Source organism: Salmo salar, chromosome 21 (genome assembly GCF_965601325.2).
Source record: "Salmo salar chromosome 21, fSalSal1, whole genome shotgun sequence".
NCBI lineage: Eukaryota > Metazoa > Chordata > Actinopteri > Salmoniformes > Salmonidae > Salmo > Salmo salar.
In genome coordinates this window covers 28,390,244-28,413,200 of record NC_138311.1, presented here as the reverse complement: position 1 = coordinate 28,413,200, position 22,957 = coordinate 28,390,244, and the positions used below count along the sequence as shown (strand labels likewise).

The 22,957-nt window shown below is 43.8% G+C and overlaps 1 protein-coding gene across 4 annotated transcripts in view; it reads left to right on the top strand.

Moving 5' to 3' along the window:
• LOC106582129 (unconventional myosin-XVI) overlaps positions 1–22,957 on the top strand; it is a 225,771-nt gene that overhangs the window by 124,712 nt on the left and 78,102 nt on the right. For all 4 annotated transcript variants that reach the window (XM_082967086.1, XM_082967085.1, XM_045704630.2 and 1 more), the window contains exons 18-25: positions 116–233; positions 6,598–6,669; positions 6,852–6,993; positions 9,290–9,362; positions 12,557–12,709; positions 12,985–13,185; positions 13,307–13,382; positions 16,357–16,544. In XM_082967086.1, coding sequence (XP_082823212.1) covers positions 116–233; positions 6,598–6,669; positions 6,852–6,993; positions 9,290–9,362; positions 12,557–12,709; positions 12,985–13,185; positions 13,307–13,382; positions 16,357–16,544 — 1,023 coding nt within the window. The remainder of the gene's footprint in view (positions 1–115; positions 234–6,597; positions 6,670–6,851; positions 6,994–9,289; positions 9,363–12,556; positions 12,710–12,984; positions 13,186–13,306; positions 13,383–16,356; positions 16,545–22,957) is intronic.

Here is a 22,957-nt window from a genome sequence, read left to right as displayed (position 1 = left end):
CCACCTCTCCCCTCCTCAACCCTCACTCTCTCCTTCTCCCTTCCCCCTCGGCACTCCCACATCTCTCTCTCTCTCTCTCTCTCTCTCTCTCTCTTTCTCTCTCTCTCTCCATCAGGAGATGGACAGTGTGTTTATGCTGCTGTCAGTGGTGCTGCAAGTTGGGGACCTCAGCTTCATATCACTGACAGACGCTGAGACCGCGTACCCCTCCAACATGCAGCTGCTGGAGCGAGGTCAGCATCCCCCCGTCATGTAACCTGGGCCAACACTATGCACTGACACCAGTTTGACAGCAGAGGGAGAGGGGAGAGAGGGGTGAGGGAGGGAGAGCTACGCAGTAGTAATTGTGTCACTATCCATCCTATTGTTTACATCAGCTTTGCTGCAGTCTCCTCCAGTCTCCTCCTTGCACTCTCCTCCCCTCCCCCCTTCTCTATCTCTCCTCCCACTCTCGCTCTCTATTCAATTTCAATTTAAGGGGCTTTATTGGCATGGGAAACACATGTTTACATTGCCAAAGCAAGTGAAATAGATAATAAACAGAAGTGAAATAAACAGTGTTGTAACAATGAGCAAATAGTTAAAATACAAAAAGGGAAAGTAAATAAACATAAATATAGGTTGTATTTGCAATGGTGTTTGTTCTTCACTGGTTGCCCTTTTCTTGTGGCAACAGGTCACAAATCTTGCTGTTGTGATGGCACACTGTGGTATTTCACCCAATAGATATGGGAGTTGCAAAAATGTGATTCGTTTTTTAATTCTTTGTCGGTCTGTGTAATCAGAGGGAAATATGTGTCTCTAATATGGTCATATATTTTGCAGGAGGTTAGGAAGTGCAGCTCAGTTTCCACCTCATGTTGTGGGCAGTGTGGACATAGCCTGTCTTCTCTTGAGAGCCCGGTCTGCCTTCAGCGGCCTTTCTCAATAGCAAGGCTATGCTCACTGAGTCTGTACATAGTCAAAGATGTCCTTCATTTTGGGTCAGTCACAGGGGTCAGGTATTCTGCCACTGTGTCCTCTATGTTTCGGGCCATATAGGATTCTAGTTGTCTCAGTTTTTTTGTAAATTCTATCCAATGTGCCAAGTAATTATCTTTTTGTTTTCTCATGATTTAAATAGGGGTCTAATTTTGTTGCTGTCCTGGGGCTCTGTGGGTTCTGTGTTTGTGAACAGACCCCCAGGAACAGCTTGTTAGGGGGCTCTTCTCCAGGTTAATTTCTTTGTTGGTGATGGCTTTGTTATGGAAGGTTTGGGAATTGCTTCCTTTTAGGTGGTTGTAGAATTTAACGGCTCTTTTCTGGATTTTGATCATTCGCGTGTATCGGCCTAATTCTCCTCTGCATGCATTATTTGGTGTTTTACATTGTACACAGAGGATATTTTTGCAGAATTCTACATGCAGAGTCTCAATTTGGTGTTTGCACCATTTTGTGATGTCTTGGTTGGTGAGTGGACCCCAGACCTCAAAACCAAAAAGGGAAATGGGTTCTATAACTGATTCAAGTATTTTTAGCCAGATCCTAATTGGTATGTCGAATTTTATGTTCCTTTTTGATGGCATAGAAGGCCCTTCTTGCCTTGACTCTCAGATCGTTCACAGCTTTGTGGAAGTTACTTGTGGCGCTGATGTTTAGGCCGAGGTATGTCGTTTTTTGTGTGCTATAGGGCAACGGTGTCTAGATGGAATTTTTATTTGTGGTCATGCCAACTTAACCTTTTTTGTAACACCATTATTTTTGTCTTACTGAGATTTACTGTCAGGGCCCAGTTCTGACAGAATCTGTGCAGAAGATCTAGGTGCTGCTGTAGGCCCTCCTTGGTTGGGGACAGAAGCACCAGATCATCCGCAAACAGTAGACATTTGACTTCAGGATATATTAGGATGAGGCCGGGTGCTGCAGACTGTTCTAGTGCACTCGCCAATTCGTTGACATATATGTTGAAGAGGGTGGGGCTTAAGCTGCATCCCTGTCTCACTCCCTGGCCCTGTGGAAAGAAATGTGTGTGTTTTTTGCCAATTTTAACTGCACACTTGTTGTTTGTGTACATGGATTATATAATGTTGTATGTTTTCCCCCAACAGGGCCTCATGCTAAATTGAGTCTGAAGATTTTTTAAATCTACAAAGCATGAGAAGACTTTGCCTTTGTTTTGGTTTGTTTGTTTGTCAAATAGAGTGTGCAGGGTGAATACGTGGTCTGTTGTACGGTAATTTGGTAAAAAGCATATTTGACATTTGCTAGGTACATTGTTTTCACTGAGGAAATGTACATGTCTGCTGTTTATTGATAATGCAAGGCTGATTGCTGTTGACGTGTATCCTACGGTAGTTATTGGGGTCAAATTTGTCTCCACTTTTGAGGATTGGGGTGATCAGTCCTTGGTTCCAAATATTAGGAATATGCCAGAGCTTAGGATGATGTTAAAGAGTTAAATTATAGCCAATTGGAATTTGTGGTCTTTATATTTTATCATTTCATTTAGGATACCATCTACCCCACAGGCCTTTTTTGGTGGAGGGTTTGTATTTTGTCCTGTAGTTCATTCAATGTAATTGGAGAATCCAATGAGTTCTGGTAGTCTTTAATAGTTGATTCTAAGATTTGTATTTGATCATGTATATGTTTTTGCTGTTTGTTCTTTGTTATAGAGCCAAAAAGATTGGGGAAGTGGTATATCCATACATCTTCGTTTTGGATAGATAAGTCTTTGTATTGTTGTTTGTGTTGAGTTTTCCAATTTTGAAAGAAGTGACTACATTCTATGGATTCATTCATTACATTGAGGGGATTTCTGACGTGCTGTTCCTTCTTTTTACATGGGTTATTTCTGTATTGTTTTAGTGATTCACCATAGTGAAGGCATAGACTCAGGTTTTCTGGGTCTCTATGTTTTTGGTTGGATAGGTTTCTCAATTTCTTGCTTAGGTTTTTGCATTCTTCATCAAACCATTTGTCATTGTTGTTAATTTTCTTAGGTTGTCTTCTTGAAATGTTGATATTTGATAGGGAAGCGGAGAGTTCAAATATACTGTTTAGGTTTTCTACTGCCAAGTTTACACATTCACTATTACAGTGAAACATTTTGTCCAGGAAATTGTCTAGAAGGTATTGAATTTGTTGTTGCCTAATTGTTTTTTGGAAGATTTCCTCACTTTCCTTCCATCTATAGCATTTCTTAATATTATTCAGTTCCTTCAGCTTTTATGCCTCATGATTGAGCATAGCTCTGTTCAAGTAGAGTGTTATTTTGTAGGGGTGTCAGTGAACTGACTGTAAATGCTCTAAGAGACTCTGGGTTGAGGTCAGTGATAAAGTAGCCTACATTTCTTCTGCCAAGAGATGACCTGTAGGTGTACCTACCGTAGGAGTCCCGTCGAAGCCTACCAATGACTATGTACATACCCAGCACCCGACAAAGCTGCAGGAGTTGTGAACCGCTTTTGTTGGTTATGTTGTTGTAGTTGTGTCTAGGGGGGCATATGGGGGAGGGAACGCTGTCTCCTCCAAGTGGGTGTTTGTCCGCCTGTGTGCTGAGGATGTCAGGTTCTTGTCCAGTTCTGGCATTTAGGTCGCCACAGATTAGTACGTCACTGGGCCTGGAAATTGTTGATCTCCCCTTCTAGGATGGAAAAGCTGTCATCGTTAAAGTATGGGGATTTTATTGTGGGGATATAGGTAGCACACACAAGGAAATATTTCTGTGTTGAGATCATTTCCTTGTAAATTTCTAGCCAGATGTAAAATGTTACTGTTTTGACTCATTTAATAGAGTGGGTTAGGTCAGCTCTATACCAAATTAGCATATCCCCTGAGTCTCTTCCCTGTTTCACACCTGGTAGTTTGGTGGATGGGACTCCCAGCTCTCTGTAACCTAGAGGGAAACCAGTGGGTCCATCTCCTTTATACCATGTTTCTTGTAGGATGACAATGTCTGTATTTCCAATTTCTTTGATGAAGTCTTGTTTCCTGCTCTTTAGGCCAAAGGCAGATGACCTCAGACCTTTGATATTCCAGGATGAGATAGTAAGAGCTTTGCGTTTCATAGTTTCTAGTGTTGTTTTTGTGTGGTTTAGGCACGGATCATCACAGTAGGTGTGAGCAGAGCATGTTGCCCATCTGATACATACCTCTTGGATCGCTGGATTGGTCTTGGGCGGGTGTAATGGGGGGTTGGGCCTGTTGCTCTGCTCACTGGCTGGCCATATGTCCTGCTGTCATGTTGAGGTCCTTGTAGCAGGGGTGGGGGAAATGGGGTGGGCAGAAGGGGCATAGTTCTGATATGGGGGGGCCAATATAAGGTGTGGCCAGGGTTTGCCTAGGGTGGTTTTAGCTGGTTGGAGTGTGGCTGGTGATTCTGTGGTCTGGGTGTAGGTCTTCTTGGCATGGGTTCTCTCGGTGCAAGTCCTTCAGGAGGGGGTCTTGCAGGTCTGGGAGTGTGTCTCGCTTTGTCTAGGCCTGTTGTCCGTTGCTCTGTTGATCCTGTGTGAGGTGCTGGGGCTACGGTTGAGGGTGAAATCCTTCAGGGTCCTGGCAAAAGTTGGGATTGCTGCCTTGTAGAGGTGGACATGGTCATAAAGGCTGTTCAAGTCCAGGATGGAGTGGTGGGCCAGGTATACAGGTTTTGAGGCACAGTCTCGCAAAATACTTGCATTCACCTGCTGTATGTGGCAGGGTGAAAGTATTTTCGTGGTAGCAGGGTGGAGACTTGTGCATTGGGGAAAGTGGAATAAGCTTTTTCAATCACTCCCTTGAGTGCTGTGGCCACTTTTTCCTGCTGGGCCCTCAGGTCATTTGTGCCTGTGTGAAGAGGGCTATCAGGGGAGCTGACAGGGGGGCTGTTAGGAAGGGGTGGGGTCTGTTGAGTTGGTGGGTCCTGTGTTGTCTGTCCCATTGTGGTGTTGAGGTTGTGGTCCGGGTCTGAAGTGAGCTGTTCTACTGGCTCCTCTGGGGGAGTGTCCTGCTCTCTGTCACACCTCAGCTGTCTCACCTCCTCCTTTAGTGCCATGGGTGCCTCTAAGTTCTCTCACCTCAGTCCGTAGAGCAGCCAGCTCTCCCAGACAGCTATCCATCTCCACCTTCTGCACTCCGGGTCTTGTTGGGAGGGATGTTGTTGTACTGGTCTGTTTTGTGGGTTTGTTCTGTCTGGATTGTGTGGACTATCTCTCTGAGCTCCACCATGTCTCTCTCCAGCTCAGTGAATGTATCCTATCAATGATGGATGGGCAGTGCAGTTGTGGGACCTGGGTGTGTTCAGTGCTGCGGGGGGTGACTATCCTTATCCATTTTTTTAGGACAGTTTGAAAAGGTGTGATCAGACTCCCTCAGGATGGGGGAGTCGTCACAGAGAGAGATCTTTTCCTGCTGTGCTCTCTCTTTGATCCTGTAAAAGTCCTGCTGGAACTGTATGAGGATGCCCAGCACCCTTACTGTCCCAGACTTCTACATGTTGACAGAGGTTGTTTCAATTTCCTCAATGTCTAGTATTCTGGGTTTCCACCCTGGGCCAATACCCTCTCTAATGACATAGGGGTAGTGTGCTCTTATAGCACTGTGCCATGCCAGGGGATGGTCTGGTTAATATAGCACTGTGCCATGCCAGGGGATGGTCTGGTTAATATAGCACTGTGCCATGCCAGGGGATGGTCTTTGTGGAAAATGAAGTTGCTTACGTTCCCCTCTTTTTAGCAGTCAGTCTCTGGATTGTCCTTGAGGACCTATTTTACTCTCTTTCTCTCTCTCACACGCATACACACACAGACTCTCTCCCATTCTGTCATGTATTTGCTGTTGGTGTTTCAGCCAGTCTGCTATAGTCACCTGTTTGGTGAGCCCCTGTTCCCTCTCATGCTGTTACCATTGTGAGAAGAGGACCCATTACTCCCTACATTACAAGACACAACTACACACGTGTTACCCTGACCTCACAGAGAGTGTAGACAAATTATGTCATCTCCCACACCAAAACAGGGCGCTCTCAAGGAGACGTGAGGTCATTGGGATTCTGAGTTCCTGTCACACTGTTTTTGTGCTAGTTCATATGCCCTGAGTCCAAGGATGACTAAGGGCTGCCAGCATATAAGCGGTGATGAGTTTTAGCGGAGATCGACTCGTCATGTCGGCTCAGTGATGTCAGAATGAATTAAGCAGGCTGGAGCGAGAAGTGTTGCTTTGATCAAAACAACTGGGAACACCGAAATATCCGACTTCAAAGTGTTCGAGACAACTGGGAACTCTGAAAAAAACGAGCTCCAACATGGAAAAATAGTTTTGAAAGGTCATCCAACTCAGAATTCCAGGTCGGAAACTCTGGCATCATTCTAGAGCTCTGACTTTCCGACCTGAAGATCACTGATGTTATAATTTGACCTCGTTTTTTCCCGAGCACCATCAGTACTTGTCAGAGTGTGACACGTCATATTTGAAACTGTTTTTGTCTCTCTGTGAGTGACTGAAGTTTAGGCTTGAACTGAGTATGACCTTTCCACCCACTCCCTATCTCTGTTTTCTGTTCTTTTATCACTTTACTTATTCACTTTCTCTTTTCTCTCTCTCTCTCTTACTCTCTTTTTTTCCCCTTTTCTCTCTCTCCAGTATCTGGAATGCTACAGGTGGGTTCTGATGACCTGAGTTCTGCCCTCACCTCAGATGTGCAATACTTCAAAGGTAATCACTCACCCTCTGTCCTCGTCTTTTCCCCAAACATTGACTGACTTCACAATGACTTCACAATACAAACATACTTCCCATCTGTAAGCTGAAAATAGGATTTCTATGGTAACCATTTGGATGTCAGACCCAGGTCACCATGGCGTGTACCCTCTTGTGTACCCTCTTGTTTCCTTCAGGTGATGTCATCACACGGCGTCACACGGTGGAGATGTCACAGCACTACAGAGACCAGCTGGCTAAAGCCCTGTACGGACGCCTCTTCAGCTACCTGGTCAACAACAGCAACTACTACCTACAGGGACAGGACGACAGCATGGGGTAGGGCAACGTGTGTGCGTGTGTGTGTGTGTGTGTGTGTGTGTGTGTGTGTGTGTGTGTGTGTGTGTGTGTGTGTGTGTGTGTGTGTGTGTGTGTGTGTGTGTGTGTGTGTGTGTGTGTGTGTGTGTGTGTGTGTGTGTGTGTGTGTGTGTGTGTGTGTGTGTGTGTGTGTGTGTGCGTGTGTGTGTGCGTATCGTAGGCATGTACATTTTTCATTGTAAACACTACAAGGAATTCATTGACAGCCAGCACAGATACCCATTAAAAACCTTCTGTCATATGTCCATCATCACAGACTCAACAATAGCACATGCAAGCCTGTCAGAAAGACAACAGTGATACTATCACCCATAACATATCGTTTACACTGGAGAGTTGGAATAGTTCGCATTTTACGTACTAACACACGCAGAGTTGACTTGGAGACCACACACACACAGCGTAGAGGTGGAGGCCAGTGGTCTTGGTGTGTTGATGTTTTTCAGCCTTATCGTCATGTTAGATAAGCACTATTATCTTCTGGAATGTGTTTTTTTGCATTGACCCTCTCACTCTCTCTCTCTCTCTCTCTCTCTCACACACACGCATGCATGCACGCACGCACACACACACACACACACACACACACACACACCAAAATATGCAATAACTAATATACAGTGCCGTCGGAAAGTATTCAGACAACTTTACTTTTTCCACATTTTGTTGCGTTACAGCCTTATTCTAAAATGGATTAAATAAAACTATTTCCTCATCAATCTACACACAATACCCCATAATGACAAAGCAAAAACAATTATTTTGAAATTTTGGCAAATGTATTTCAAATCAAAAACAGAAATACCTTATTTACATAAGTGTTCAGACCCTTTGCTACAGTATGAGACTCAAAATGGAGCTCAGGTGCATCTTGTTTCCATTGATCATCCTTGAGATGTTTCTACAACTTGATCAGAGTCCACCTGTGGTAAATTCAATTGATTGGACATGACTTGGAAAGCCACACACCTGTCTATATAAGGTCCCACAGTTGACAGTGAATGTCAGAGAAAAAACCCTGTCGAAGGAATTGTCCGTAGAGCTCCGAGACAGGATTGTGTTGAGGCACAGATCTGGAGAAGGGTGCCAGTTGCCTCCATCTTTCTTAAATGGAAGAAGTTTGGAGCCACCAAGACTCTTCCTATAGCTGGCAGCCAAGCCAAACTGAGCAACCAGGGGAGAAGGGCTTTGGTCAGGGAGGTGAACAATAACCCAATGGTCACTCTGACAGAGCTCCAGAGTTTCTCTGTGGAGATGGGAGAACCTTCCAGAAAGAAAACCATCTCTGCAGCACTCCACCAATCAAGCCTATATGGTAGAGGGGCTAGACGGAAGCCACTCCTCAGTAAAAGGCACATGACAGCCCGCTTGGAATTTGCTAAAACTCTCAGACCATGAGAAACAAGATTCTGGTCTGATGAAACCAAGATTGAACGCTTTGACCTGAATGCCAAGCTTCACGTCTGGAGGAAACCTAGCAGCATCCAAATGGTGAATTATGGTGGTGGAAGCATCATGCTGTGGGGATTGTTTTTTAGCGGGAGACTAGTCAGGATCAAGGGAAAGATGAACAGAGCAAAGTACAAAGAGATCTTTGATGAAAACCTTCTCCAGAGCTCAGGACCTCAGACTGGGGCGAAGGTTCTCCTTCCAACAGGACAACGACCCACAGCCAAGACAACGCAGGAGTGGCTTCAGGACAAGTCTCTGAATGTCCTTCAATGGCCCAGCCAGAGCCCAGACTTGAACCCAATCAAACGTCTCTGGAGAGACCTGATAATAGCTGTGCGAGAATGAGAGAAACTCCTCAAATACAGGTGTGCCAAGCTTGTAGCGTCATACCCAAGAAGACATAAGGCCGTAATCGCTGCCAAAGTTTCTTCAGCAAAGTACTGAGTAAAGGGTCTGAATACTTATGTAAATTCGACATCAGTTTTTACAAAAAAATTAAAAACCTGTTTTTGCTTAGTCATTATGTAATATTGTGTGTAGATTGATGAGGGGGGAAAAAAGTCATCAATTTTAGAATAAGGCTGTATCATAACAAAGTGTGGAAGTCTTCAAGGGGTCTGAATAGTTTCCGAATGCACTGTATATACTTCAGCGAACACACACACTATTCCATTCATTCTAGCCACACCATTCCAAATCAAACCTACACGAGCAGGGACACACACCAACATTGCCTCTGAGGAGCTGTCACACTGTTTGTGAATTCCTTCTCTGATCTTTCCCCCCCTCCACAACTCTCCCAAAGAGATCCTGCTCTTGAGATTGGAATCCTGGACATCTTTGGATTTGAGGAATTCCAGAGGAATGGATTTGAGCAGGTACGTTAATTTCACAACTAGGTTAACTCTTTGAGACCAGGACCACAGGGCAGTGTTTATTTTATGGTCCTCTGTAGCTCAGTTAGTAGAGCATGGTGCTTGTAAAAGCCAGGATAGTGGGTTTGATGATTGAACTTTGCTTTTGGATAAAAAAGCTGACAAAATACCTTTGACTCTGTGTCTCCCCTGGATTAGGCCCACAACAAATAGCCTGTGTGTGTGTTAATGATTCACAACAACATGTTATTGTCATTGCCCATGTCTTTCTTTCAGCCATCTCTCTCTCCCTCTGTTCATAAATCTTGTGTGTAAAGCCTTGGTCTCTAGGTCTTATGGACTTCTCCACTGTACGAACAAGGATCAGAGAGTTTAGCTGGAAGTCTCTATATCACTGTGTGTGTGTGTGTGTGTGTATGTGTGTGTGTGTTGGAAGTGGTAAGATGTCAATTGCTTTTCTCTCAGGATGTTCTTTAATCCGAGCGGAACATTGGAGGTGTTCAAGGAAATAAGTGCTTACCCATGCTGCCCTCGGCTTTCCCACACTCGCCTTGGGACCACCCCTGATCAAACCGTGTGTGTGTGGGTGTGTGTGTGTGTGTGTGTGTGTGTGTGTGTGTGTGTGTGTGTGTGTGTGTGTGTGTGTGTGTGTGTGTGTGTGTGTGTGTGTGTGTGTGTGTGTGTGTGTGTGTGTGTGTGTGTGTGTGTGTGTGTGTGTGTGTGTGTGTGTTGGAAGTGGTAAGACGTGAATTGCTTTCCTCTCAGGATGTTCTTTAATCTGAGCGGAAGAGGGGGATTCACAGATCTAACCTGACAAGGGAGTCTTAGAAAGAGAGAGAGAGAGAGAGAGAGAGGTGGAGAGAGGTGTAGGAGAGATAGATGGGTAAGAGTGGATGAAAGAAAGAGACGGGTAGACATTTATTGGGGATTAAACATCCCTCTTCCCCCGTTCTCCCCCTCCACCCCCATTCAACCGCTTCACCCCCATTCCTCCCTCATCCCTCCTTCCCCCAGTGTGTTTCCTGTGTTCCAGTGTTCAGGTCCATGTTTGAGGAGACCCTGTCTGTTATTGAAGACAACTAATCACTGGATTACACATTACACTCTGGAGAGATAGGGGAGGGGCAGGTGTCAACAAAACAAGCATGATAATTTAGAGTGTGCATGGCACACACACACACACACGATGCACACACAGATCAGGGTCATTAATGCGGCCTGGGCTTGTTAGAGTTTGTTCGTCAGAGCTGTATTGTACCTGCTCAGCATTTCCTTAATGAGCTCATGCTTTACAGACATCAACACCTGCTGAGACTGACTGACTGATGCTGTCATAGACAGCACTCAAGGACAAGAGAGTAGAATTAGTCTAAAAAAACAATTCAAGTTCAAAGACGACATCAAATGTAAATTAAATATCTCACAATTTAATTATTTCTGTTTCTTACATGTCATTGTGATGTCCAATACATGTTAAAAGGGAATGGAAGCATTTTACAATCTAAACAAACCATAAATGCATGTTCTGGGTGTTTGTCATATAGAAATAGCATCTTTGCATAACTTTGAATATTTGGATTTCGGATCCAATGCTTATTTGGGACTGGGCGCCACCATTAAAATTGGCATGGTAACGACACGAGCTGCAACGTCATGGACTGGACAGAAATATTTGGCACTTTGATTTGTGATTGCTTACAGTAAGGGACAGCTCTCCCATCCCAATATTAAGCAAATGAACTATGAAAAGCAAGAGATATTTGCGTTGAACCCTTAATGCCCATTGTGCAATATACAAGTAACTGCCAAAATAATGAAAACACTTTAATAAATGAGAGATACAAAGTATATTGAAAGCAGGTGCTTCAACACAGGTGTGGTTCCTGAGTTAATTCAGCAATTAACATCCAATCATGCTTAGGGTCATGTAAAAAAAATGCTGGGCAGGCCATTGTTTTGGCTACTATGGCTGTGCCCCCATTGGAGGATTATGCCCCCATCCACAGGGCAGGAGTGGTCACTGAATGGTTTGATGAGCATGAAAACAATGTAAACCATATGCCATGGCCATCTCAACCACCAGATCTCAACTCAATTGAACACTTATGGGAGATTTGGGAGCGTTGCCTGAGATAGCATTTTCCAACACCATCAACAAAACACCAAATGATGGAATTTCTCATGGAAGAATGGTGTCGCATCCCTCCAATAGATTTCCAGACACTTGTAGAATCTATGCATTGAAGCTGTTCTGGCTCGTGGTGGGCCAACGCCCTATTAAGACACTTTATGTTGGTGTTTCCTTTATTTTGTCAGTTATCTGTAGCTAAGCCCTGTTATTAAACTTCTAAGTAAACAATGGCACATTTTATTATAGCAGTACAATAGCTACAGTAGGCTATAGACATATAGCCGGCTCTTGGCTCTGGATTGGGGGCTCCATATCATGGAGAGGAGGCAGAGCTTTAAAGTGCCAATCAGCAGTACAATAACAAAGCATTCTTCCCACCCCTATTTCAGTAAAACCTGAGGGATGGGGCTGGAGAAATGTAACCACCCTCAGATTCATAGACAGAGCTATGGATGCAACGAATCCATGATATCCATGATATCAAAATTATAGTTTTAACCATGTTCTGAGGCTACATAGTCTTTGGTTACATTTACAAGCTTTACAAGCTTATATTTTGGGTTCTGATTGGATTAGGAAGTTAAACGATGCTCAAGAGGCATTTCTAAGTTATATTCTTCAAGAATTAATGGGAACATATACATTATTTATAATTTATATATTTATATAAGTCCGAAAATGGAAATAACATCTGCTCCTTAAATGTTATTATTCTTATTTCTCAACTCTTAAAGTTCTCTGTTCTAGCACATTTTTAACCAAAGTATTCGTACGGATTTGAGATAGGCATGTGAGCAGTGCGGGAAGTGCTGGTGAGCCATTTAAGGTGATTCATATGCCTATACATCGTTGCGTAGTAGCCTAGGCCTATGGTGAAACCATTGTTTAGGACATTAGGCTTACATGTTACTGTAGCCCTTATCAGACGGCATGAGTTTTACTGAGGGAGGTTGGGTAATGTAATTATGTGTACAAGCACAAGGACCACATCTGTAATTTTAGTCCTGTGTGAATTTGCCACACACCATTTACTTGCATGTTAACTTGTGTGTGTGTGTGTTCCCAGCTGTGTGTGAACATGACCAACGAGCGTGTGAGGCAGTATGTCTCCGAGGTGTTGTTCCAGCAGGAGCAGGCCGAGTGTCTACAGGAGGCCGTCACCATGGAGACGCTCCGGTCACCTGGCAACCAGCCTGCCATTCTAGACTTTTTCTTCCAGGTAATGTTTTGTTGTTTGTGGTCTCCACCACACCGCTGCCTCTTTAAGAACTATGATAACCTCTATAAAAATAACACATATCTCATTCTAGAAAAGGCTTTGGATTTGAGTGTGGTTATATTGATTTTGAGATACAAAGATCAGGTTACACTACCTCCAATCTTAACCTGAAACATTAAGGAGCTGAAAAATATTTTACCCTGCGTCAGTGCACAGTGTACCGTGGTTCTATGCATTCTATATCTGTCTGTGACCCCTGTCCTCCATCTTCCCAGAAGCCTCAAGGTCTGCTGTCTGTGATGGATGAGGAGAGTCAGTCGCTGAGGCCTACAGAACAGACGCTCTACAAGAGACTACAGACACACCTCGAAAACACACCCACACACGGCATCTCCCTGACAACCAAGGACGGCAATGGAAACCCCCCACCCATAGACCAGGGTCCTGCCTTCACTGTGAAACACTACGCAGGCCAAGTGAGTAGGTGTGCACTCACATACACGCACACGCACACAGCAACACACTCACATACAATGTAGACCAGGTGAGTGAATCTGACATTAACATGTTGTTGTATATCTGTTCTCTGATTGGTAGATGGCCTATGACCTCACAGGATCCCTGGTGAAGAACAAGGACTCCCTCCCCCAAAACCTGCTACTGGTTCTGAAGTGTAAGTATCACTAAATATACACACACATGGGTCGTTCCATTTAATTTCGATCAATTTCTGACTGCACCCATTTTGATTTTAAAGAAACCTTGACCATTTTGCGTACCCCACCCTACCATGAGATATTCATGTCTTCATCACTGAAAAATATAAATAGTTGAGTTTATTATCATTTGAAAGCTTACAAACAGGGTTGTCAAACAATTTGATTATTTCTTAACAAAAAAAATAAATCTTTACCTTTAGCATATATTAACTAAACACCCATAAGCTGTAGCTTAGACCCTATTTCACATCATGTGAGGTGTTTGTGTTGTGACTTGAGTGGAAATATCCATTGTTTTAAATTAAACTGTCAATCTTTCATAGGAAACCTATTGAAATCATAGAGATAAATAATAGAATAGACATTTCAATTCAAGATGTCATTCGATGGTGGTTGGACTGGTGGCCATCTTCCTGATAGTAAATTTCAACGGTGTACCAGCTAAATTGTAGTGGTCTGAAGGGATAGGTTCATTCCAAAATTATGTTTCTATGATTGAAATGACATTCACCCTGAATTCAAAAGAATGCTGTGTCTCAACCGATGACAGGCAAAACACAAACACCTCCGACAATGTAAAATAGGGTCTAAGCTACAACATATGAGAAAACATTGAGTTGGCACGTTTTTAGGTAAAACATTTAATACTTTTTTCAATAAATAATCAAATAGTTTGATAATCCTGTTTGTAAAGATAATATAATATCAAATTCAATCGTTTATCTTTTCCAGTGATGAAGACATGGCTGTCTCATGGTAGGATGGGGAATGCAAAATGGATCAACTTTGACCACCTCTATCTCCTGAAGGTTTTGTCATTCAGGTCCAAAAAGTCACTTCCTGACCACTTCTTCCAAACATCTCTGGAAGGGGTACTGTCAGAAAGTGATTGAATTCATATGGAACAACCCAAACACAGCAGTAGTGGGTATATAGTCTATTGAGCATGGCCAGACGTGTGCTGGTGTAGTTGTGAGCCAAACACAGCAGTAGTGGGTATATAGTCTATTGAGCATGGCCAGACGTGTGCTGGTGTAGTTGTGAGCCAAACACAGCAGTAGTGGGTATATAGTCTATTGAGCATGGCCAGACGTGTGCTGGTGTAGTTGTGAGCCAAACACAGCAGTAGTGGGTATATAGTCTATTGAGCATGGCCAGACGTGTGCTGGTGTAGTTGTGAGCCAAACACAGCAGTAGTGTGTATATAGTCTATTGAGCATGGCCAGACGTGTGCTGGTGTAGTTGTGAGCCAAACACAACAGTAGTGGGTATATAGTCTATTGACCATGGCCAGACGTGTGCTGGTGTAGTTGTGAGCCAAACACAACAGTAGTGGGTATATAGTCTATTGAGCATGGCCAGACGTGTGCTGGTGTAGTTGTGAGCCAAACACAGCAGTAGTGGGTATATAGTCTATTGACCATGGCCAGACGTGTGCTGGTGTAGTTGTGAGCCAAACACAGCAGTAGTGGGTATATAGTCTATTGAGCATGGCCAGACGTGTGCTGGTGTAGTTGTGAGCCAAACACAGCAGTAGTGGGTATATAGTCTATTGAGCATGGCCAGATGTGTGCTGTGGAAGTTGTGAGCCAAACACAGCAGTAGTGGGTATATAGTCTATTGAGCATGGCCAGATGTGTGCTGGTGTAGTTGTGAGCCAAGCATAGCAGGACACAGGCAGACTTTGTGTCAGAGCCAGGAGCAGCTAGCTTACCGTCTCTAGGGCTAATTACTGTGGTTTGCTGTAATTTACATGATGGGCCTAATCAAGGCTACCCCTTCAGAGTTGGCTTTTTGTACCTCTCTCTGTCCCTCTCTCTTGCTTTTGTTCCTTTGTGCACATACGCACAATGTACACACATAAAGATACACATGCACACACATTATGATACACACACACCTTCCTGTTTCACTCCTTTTGGACAGAAACATACATACCCACAAACACTTCCAGCTCAGATAATATGATACAGGCGGCCGGTTGCACCTTAATTGGGGAGGATGGGCTCATAGTAACGGCTGGAACGGAATACATGGAATGGTATCAAACACATCAAACACATGGTTTCTGTGTTTGATACCATTCCATTTACTCCATTCCAGCCATTATTATTAGCTCTCCTCCCCTCAGCATCCTCCTGTGGATACATCTCAGCCCCTCCTTCCCATCCATTTCCTATATACCAAAGGGTAAAGGTGAGTTTAGACTGAAGGGTGTGTGAGGGCGGGGGCTGAGGGTGGGCTGAGCTGTATGTATGGAGAGTGCCTTGTGGGCCTCAGTAGTCAGGTGGTGGGGGTGGAGGGGGATTATGATTACATAAATGAAGAGACAATTACCTCTGGAGCCCACAGTCATTACTCCCTACAACCAGTCTAGGACTCTTGTTAATTTTTCCTTTCAAGATCTCTCTTTCTTTCTCTCTCTCTCTCTCTCTCTCTCTCTCTCTCTCTCTCTCTCTCTCTCTCTCTCTCTCTCTCTCTCTCTCTCTCTCTCTCTCTCTCTCTCTCTCACACCACCACACACCACACACACTCCCCTCCCACACACACATGCCTCTCTCAAAGATCTCATTGTTTTCCAGGGCTGCTTCACGTGTTCTTTGGCAGCATGCTCAGCCTACTCTCTTATGGAGCTGATTGTTTACATGGCTATTATTGCTCCATTGCCTCCCCCTCACTTCTCCTCTTCCTTCCTTCCTTCCTTCCAACCATCCTCTCCTCTTAATCCCCTCATGTCTCCTGTCTGCTCCTTTCTCTCTCTCTCTCTCTCTCTCTCTCTCTCTCTCTCTCCCTCTCTCTCCTTCCTCCTCTCCTGCTCCCGCTGATCCTCTCCTCCAATCAACGCTCTCCAATTGTCTTCCTCCCTCCTTCCTCTGGACTCCATTCCCTCCCTCTCTCTCTTTCTCTCTCTGTGATTCTCCTGTACAGCCAGTGAGAGTGTGTTGGTGCAGCAGTTGTTCCAGTCCAAGCTGACCCAGACTGGGTCTCTGGTACCAGGCCAGGCCAAGATGGCTCTGAGAGGGCCCAAAGCAGCACTTCTCCTAAACAGGATGTCATCCCCCTCCACCTTGACCCCCGCAGGCCGCGAGCCTCGGAGGTACCTGGACCTCACCAAGGTACTGGACAATGGCTGGTAAACCATATACTGTGTAGCATACCGTACCGCATACACTCACCAAGGTATGGAGGACTAAGTGACATAACCATCACCTTAGCGAGTCACTCAGAGTGTATGCTATACAGTACATGTCATATGGTACATTAGCCTCGTTTTCTTCGGGAGAACTGTACACATTGGGCTCCTGTCACTGAAAACGACATCCCGTATCCCCAAAAACATATTCACCAGCCCTCCCATATATCTATTTCCAATAAACATTTCCCATCACGAAGGCATATCTATAATCTGGAATGCCTTGCCAGTTGGTAATTAAATGTGTGAAAATAAATGTTTTCCAGAGTTTACCAAATTCACTCCGCATCTCCCTAAAGGTGCTCGGGCATCTGAGATCACACGGTAATCTCGCATGGCAACTACTATGGAGTAGTGTGTTTGTGGGTATGTATGTTTCTGTCCAAAAGGAAAGAGACAGGAATGTATATGTATATCTCATTTATAAATAAACTGTATCGACTGGTAAGGCATTCCAGATAATAGATTCTCCTTCAGTGACGGAAATAGGTAAACCAGAGGCCTGGTAAATATGTTTTCGGGGATACGGGATGTAGTCTTCAGCGACAGGAGCAAAGAGGCTAACGTAACATATGACACGTACTGTATAGCATACCATATACAGACATACACTATTCGTGACTCATTAAGGTACATTAAACAAGAGGGTGATACCCCTAACTAAGAGTCATATCTAAACCACAACCTATCCAAACAGTCAGTATGGTATTCATTCAGTACTTATTAATGTCATTTTCCCAGGTAAAATCAATAAGACCCCAATAAAGTACCGCAATCAGTGTGGTAATACATACAAATGAATAAATAAATGATGTGTTCACCGTCATGAACAATAGAAATGACAGACAGCTCAAAGCATCCCTCCTCAGAACATTCTAAATATGGGCACCCCCCTCATGTTGATTGGTGGTTAAGGGAGGTGGGAATCACCAATGGTGAAAGCAGGCTGTGTCCATGTCTGTGACGCACTTAGTCGGAAGCTGGGTGTTCCAATTGGAAAAGCAGCAGCCAGGAGCAGAGGACTGATGGAAAAGCAAAGAGTGTGTGTTTGGAAAAAACATGTTTCCCAAATTAGGCCACTTCCCACCATACTGTTAAATATAGACCTCTGGGAATAGCTTTGTTTGTCCTGTACTGCCAGCTGATAAGAGTAAATGTACACACACACACACACACACACACACACACACACACACAGACACACATACACACAAGTATGTGGTAATATAGTGTCATCATAAATGTTTCTCATGACATTTTAAGGGTTCACAAACCACACACCCTTCTGCTATAAAACATTGTGTTCTCACAATTATGCTAGATTTTATAACTTCAGCTAGAACATCATTTCCCAAACTTGGAGTAAAAATGTGCTTAACAATTCACATAATAAGTTGCATGGACACACCCTGTGTGCAATAATAGTGTTTAACATGATTTTTGAATGACTACCTCATCCCTGTACAATACAATTAATTATCTGTAAGGACCCTCAGTTGAGCAGTGAATTTCAAAAAACAGATTCAACCACAAAGACTGGGAGATGAATACAACTTTCAGCAGGACAATAATCTAAAACACAAGGCCAAATCTATGCTGGAGTTTCTTACCACGAAGACAGTGAATCAAATCAAAATCAAATCAAATTTTATTGGTCACATACGCAAGGTTAGCAGATGTTATTGTGAGTGTAGTGAAATGCTTATGCTTCTAGATCCGACAGTGCAGCAGTATCTAACAGGTAATATCTAACAAATCCACAACAAAACCTAATACACACAATCTAGTAAAGGAATGGGATGAGAATATATCAGTATAAAATATCCGGATGAGCAGTGACAGAGTGGCTAAGATGCAATAGATAGTGAAGGATACAGTATACAGTATATACATATGAGATGAGTAATGTGAGATGTGTAAACATTCTTAAAGTGACATTATAAAAGTGACCAGTGTTCCATTTATTTAAGTGGCCAATGATATCAAGTCTGAAGGTAGGCAGCCACCTCTCTGTGCTAGTGGTGGCTGTTTAACAATCTGATGGCCTTGAGATAGAAGCTGTTTTTCAATCTCTCGGTCCCAGCTTTGATGCACCTGTACTGACCTCGCCTTCTGGATGGAAGCGGGGTGAACAGGCAGTGGCTCGGGTGGTTATTGTGCTTGATGATCTTTTTTACCTTCCTGTGACATCGGGCGTTGTAGGTGTCCTGGAGGGCAGGTAGTTTGCCCCCAGTGATGTGTTGTGCAGACCGCAGTTGCACAGGGCGGGGTCGAGACCCAGGATCTCAAGCTTAATGATGAGTTTGGAGGGTACTATGGTGTGGAATGCTGAGCTGTAGTCAATGAACAGCATTCTTACAAAAGGTTTTCCTCTTGTCCAGATGGGATAGGGCAGTGTGCAGTGTGATGGTGATTGCGTTGTCTGTGGACCTACTGGGGTGGTATGCAAATTGGAGTGGGTCTATGGTGACAGATAGGGTGGAGGTGATATGATACTTGACTAGCCTCTCAAAGCACTTCATGATGACAGACGTGAGTGCTACGGGGCGATAGTCATTTAGTTCAGTTACCTTAGCTTTCTTGGGAACAGGAACAATGCTGGCCATCTTGAAGCATGTGGGGACAGCCGGCTGGGATAGGGATTGATTGAATATGTCCGTAAACACACCAGCCAGCTGGTCTGCGCATGCTCTGAGGACGCAGCTAGGGATGCCATCTGGGCCGGAAGCCTTGTGAGGGTTAACACGTTTAAATGTTTTACTCACGTCGGCCACGGAGAAGGAGAGCCCAGTCTTTGGTAGCGGGCTGTGTCGGTGGCACTGTGTTGTCCTCAAAGCACTCAAAGAAGTTGTTTCATTTGTCTTTGAGCAAGACATCGATGTCCGCGACAGGGCTGGTTTTCTTTTTGTAATCCGTGATTGTCTGTAGACCCTGCCACATACGTTCGTGTTTGAGCCGTTGAATTGTGACTCCACTTTGTTTCTATACTGATGCTTTGCTTGTTTGATTGCCTTACGGAGGGAATAACTACACTGTTTGTATTCGGCCATGTTTCCAGTCAACTTGCCATAATTAAATGTGGTGGTAAGTGCTTTCAGTTTTGCGCGAATGCTGCCACCATCCATGGTTTCTGGATAGGGAAGGTTTTAATAGTCACAGTGGGTACAACATCTCCTATACACTTCCTTATAAACTCTCTCACCGAGTCAGCGTATACGTCAATGTTATTGTGTGAGGCTACCCTGAACATGTCCCAGTCCACGTGATCAAAGCAATCTTGAAGCATGGAATCCAATTGGTTGGATAGACCTAAGCACGGGCACTTCCTGTATTAGTTTCTGCCTATAGGAGGGGATCAACAAGATGGAGTCATGGTCAGATTTGCCAAAAGGAGGGCGGGGAGGGCCTTGTATGCATCACGGAAGTTAGAGTAGCAGTGGTTGAGTGTGTTACTCGCTCGGGGACTGCAATCGATATGCTGACAGAATTTAGGTAGCCTTGTTCTCAGATTAGCTTTGTTAAAATCCCCAACTACATTAAATGCAGCCTCAGGATATATGGTTTCCAGTTTGCATAAAGTCCAGTGAAGTTCCTTGATGACCGTCTTGGTATCCGCTTGCAGGGGGATATACGCGGTGGTGACGATAACAGAGGAGAGTTCTCTTGGGAGATAATACGGTCGGAATTTGATTGTGAGGAATTCTAGGTCAGGTGAACAAAAGGACTTGAGTTCTTATATGTTGTTACAATTACACCATGAGCCGTTAATCATGAAACATACACCACCGCCCTTCTTGTTACCAGAGAGATGTTTGTTCCTATCGGCGCGATGCACTGAAAATCCCGTTGGGTGTACAGCTTGTCCCCAGCTAGCAATGGCTCTGTAAAACAGAGTATGTAACAATACCGGATATCTCTTTGGAAAGCAACTCTTGTCCTAATTTCGTTGACTTTGTTAACTAGGGACTGGACATTAGTGTGTAATATACTCGGAAGCAGTGGGTGATGTGCGCGCATCCGAAGCCTCACTAGAAGACCGCTCCGGAACCCTCTCCTCCGACAGCGTTGTTTTGGGTCGGCCTCTGGAATCAGTTCAAATGCCCTGGGAGGTGCAGACAAAGGATCCGCTTTGGGAAAGTTGTATTCCTGGTCTTAGGGCTGGTAAGTTGATGTCTCACTGATACCCAATAGTTCTTCCTGGCTGTATGTAATAACACTTAAGGTTTTCTGGGCTAACAATGTAAGAAGTAATATATACCAAAAAAATAAATACTGCAGTTTCCTAAGGACTCAAAGCGAAGCTGCCATCTCTATCGGTGTCATCTTGCCGAGTTACAGTTTTGACTTAATCTACTTGAAAATGTATTTCAAGACCTGAAAATGGTTGTCTAGCAATGATCAACAACCAATTTGACAGAGCTTGAAGAATTTGGAAAAGAATAATAGGCAAATGTTGCACAATCCATGTGTGGAAAGCTCTGAGAGACTTACCCAGAAAGACACCTGTAATCGCTGCCAATGTGCTTTTACAAATTATTGACTCAGGAGTATGAATACTTACAGTGCCAGTCAAAAGTTTGGACACACCTACTCATTCAAGGACTTTTCTTAATTTTTACTATTTTCTACATTGTATAATAATAATGAAGACTTCCAAACTATGAAATAGCACACATGGAATCATGTAGTAACCAAAAAAGTGTTAAACAAATCAAAATACATTTTATATTTGAGATTTTTCAAAGCAGCCACCCTTTGCCTTGATGACAGCTTTGCACATTATTGGCATTCTCTCAACCAGCTTCATGAGGTAGTCACCAGGAATGCATTTAAATTAACAGGTGTGCCTTGTTAAAAGTACATTTGTGGAATTGATGTCCTTCTTAATGCATTTGAGCCAATCAGTTCTGTTGTGACAAGGTAGGGGTGGAATACAGAAGATAGCCCTTTTTGGTAAAAGACCATATTATGCCAAGAACAGCTCAAATAAGCAAAGAGAAACGACAGTCTATCGTTACATTAAGACTTGAAGGTCAGTCAATCCGGAAAATTTCAAGAACTGAGCGCAGTCTCAAGTCAAATCAAATTGTATTTGTCACATGAGCCGAATACAACAGGTATATAGACCTTACAGTGAAATGCTTACTTACAAGCCCTTAACTAACAATGCAGTTTTAAGTTAAAAAAAATAAAGAGCAGCAGTAAAATAACAGTAGCGAGGCTATATACAGGGGGTACCGTTACAGAGTCAATGTGCGAGGGCACAGGTTAGTTAAGGTAATACGTACGTATAGGTAGATTTAAAGTGACTATGCATAGATAATAAACAGAGAGTGGCAGCATTGTAAAATAGGGGTTGGGGGGGCAATGCAAATAGTCTCGGTAGCCATTTGGTTAGCTGTTCAGGAGTCTTACGGCTTGGGGGTAGAAGCCTAGGTACCAGAGCACCTAGACTTGGTGCACCGGTACCCCTGCTGTGCGGTAGAAGAGAGAACAGTCTATGACTAGGGTGGCTGGAGTCTTTCACCATTTTTAGGGCCTTCCTCTGACACCGCCTGGTATAGATGTCCTGGATGGCAGGAAGCTTGGCCCCAGTGTACTGGGCCGTACACACTACCCTCTGTAGTGCCTTGCGGTCGGAGGCCGAGCAGATGCCATACCAGTCAGGTCTCTGACCTCCTCCCTATAGGCTGTCTCGTCGTTGGCGGTGATCAGGCCTACCACTGTTGTGTCATCGGCAAATTTAATGATGGTGTTGGAGTCATACCTGGCCGTACAGTCATGAGTGAACAGGGAGTACAGGAGGGGACTGAGCACACACCTCTGAGGGGCCCCTGTGTTGAGGATCAGGTGGTTCCTTTTGTCCAGGTGGGAAAGGGCAGTGTGGAGTGTGCTTTTCTTTCAAAAACAAGGACATTTCTTAATGACCCCAAACTTTTGAACAGTAGTGTATATGTTTTTGCTGTTTGTTCTTTGTTATAGGGTCAAAAAGATTGGAGAAGTGGTTTATGCATACATCTCCATTTTTGATAGATAGCTCTTCATGTTGTTGTTTAGTGTGTTCCAATATTCCCAGAAGTGGTTAGAATCTATGGATTCTTCAATTACATTGAGCTGATTTCTGACTTGCTGTTCTTTCTTTTTCCTTAGTTTATTTCTTTCCTTTTTTCGTGTTTCACCATAGTGAAGGCGTAGGCTCAGGTTTTCTCGGTCTCTGTGTTTTTGTTTGAATAGGTTTCTCAATTTCTTCCTAAGGTTTTTTGCATTCTTCATCAAACCTTTTTTCATTGTTATTAATTTTCTTAGGTTGTCTGATTGAAATTTTTAGATTTAATA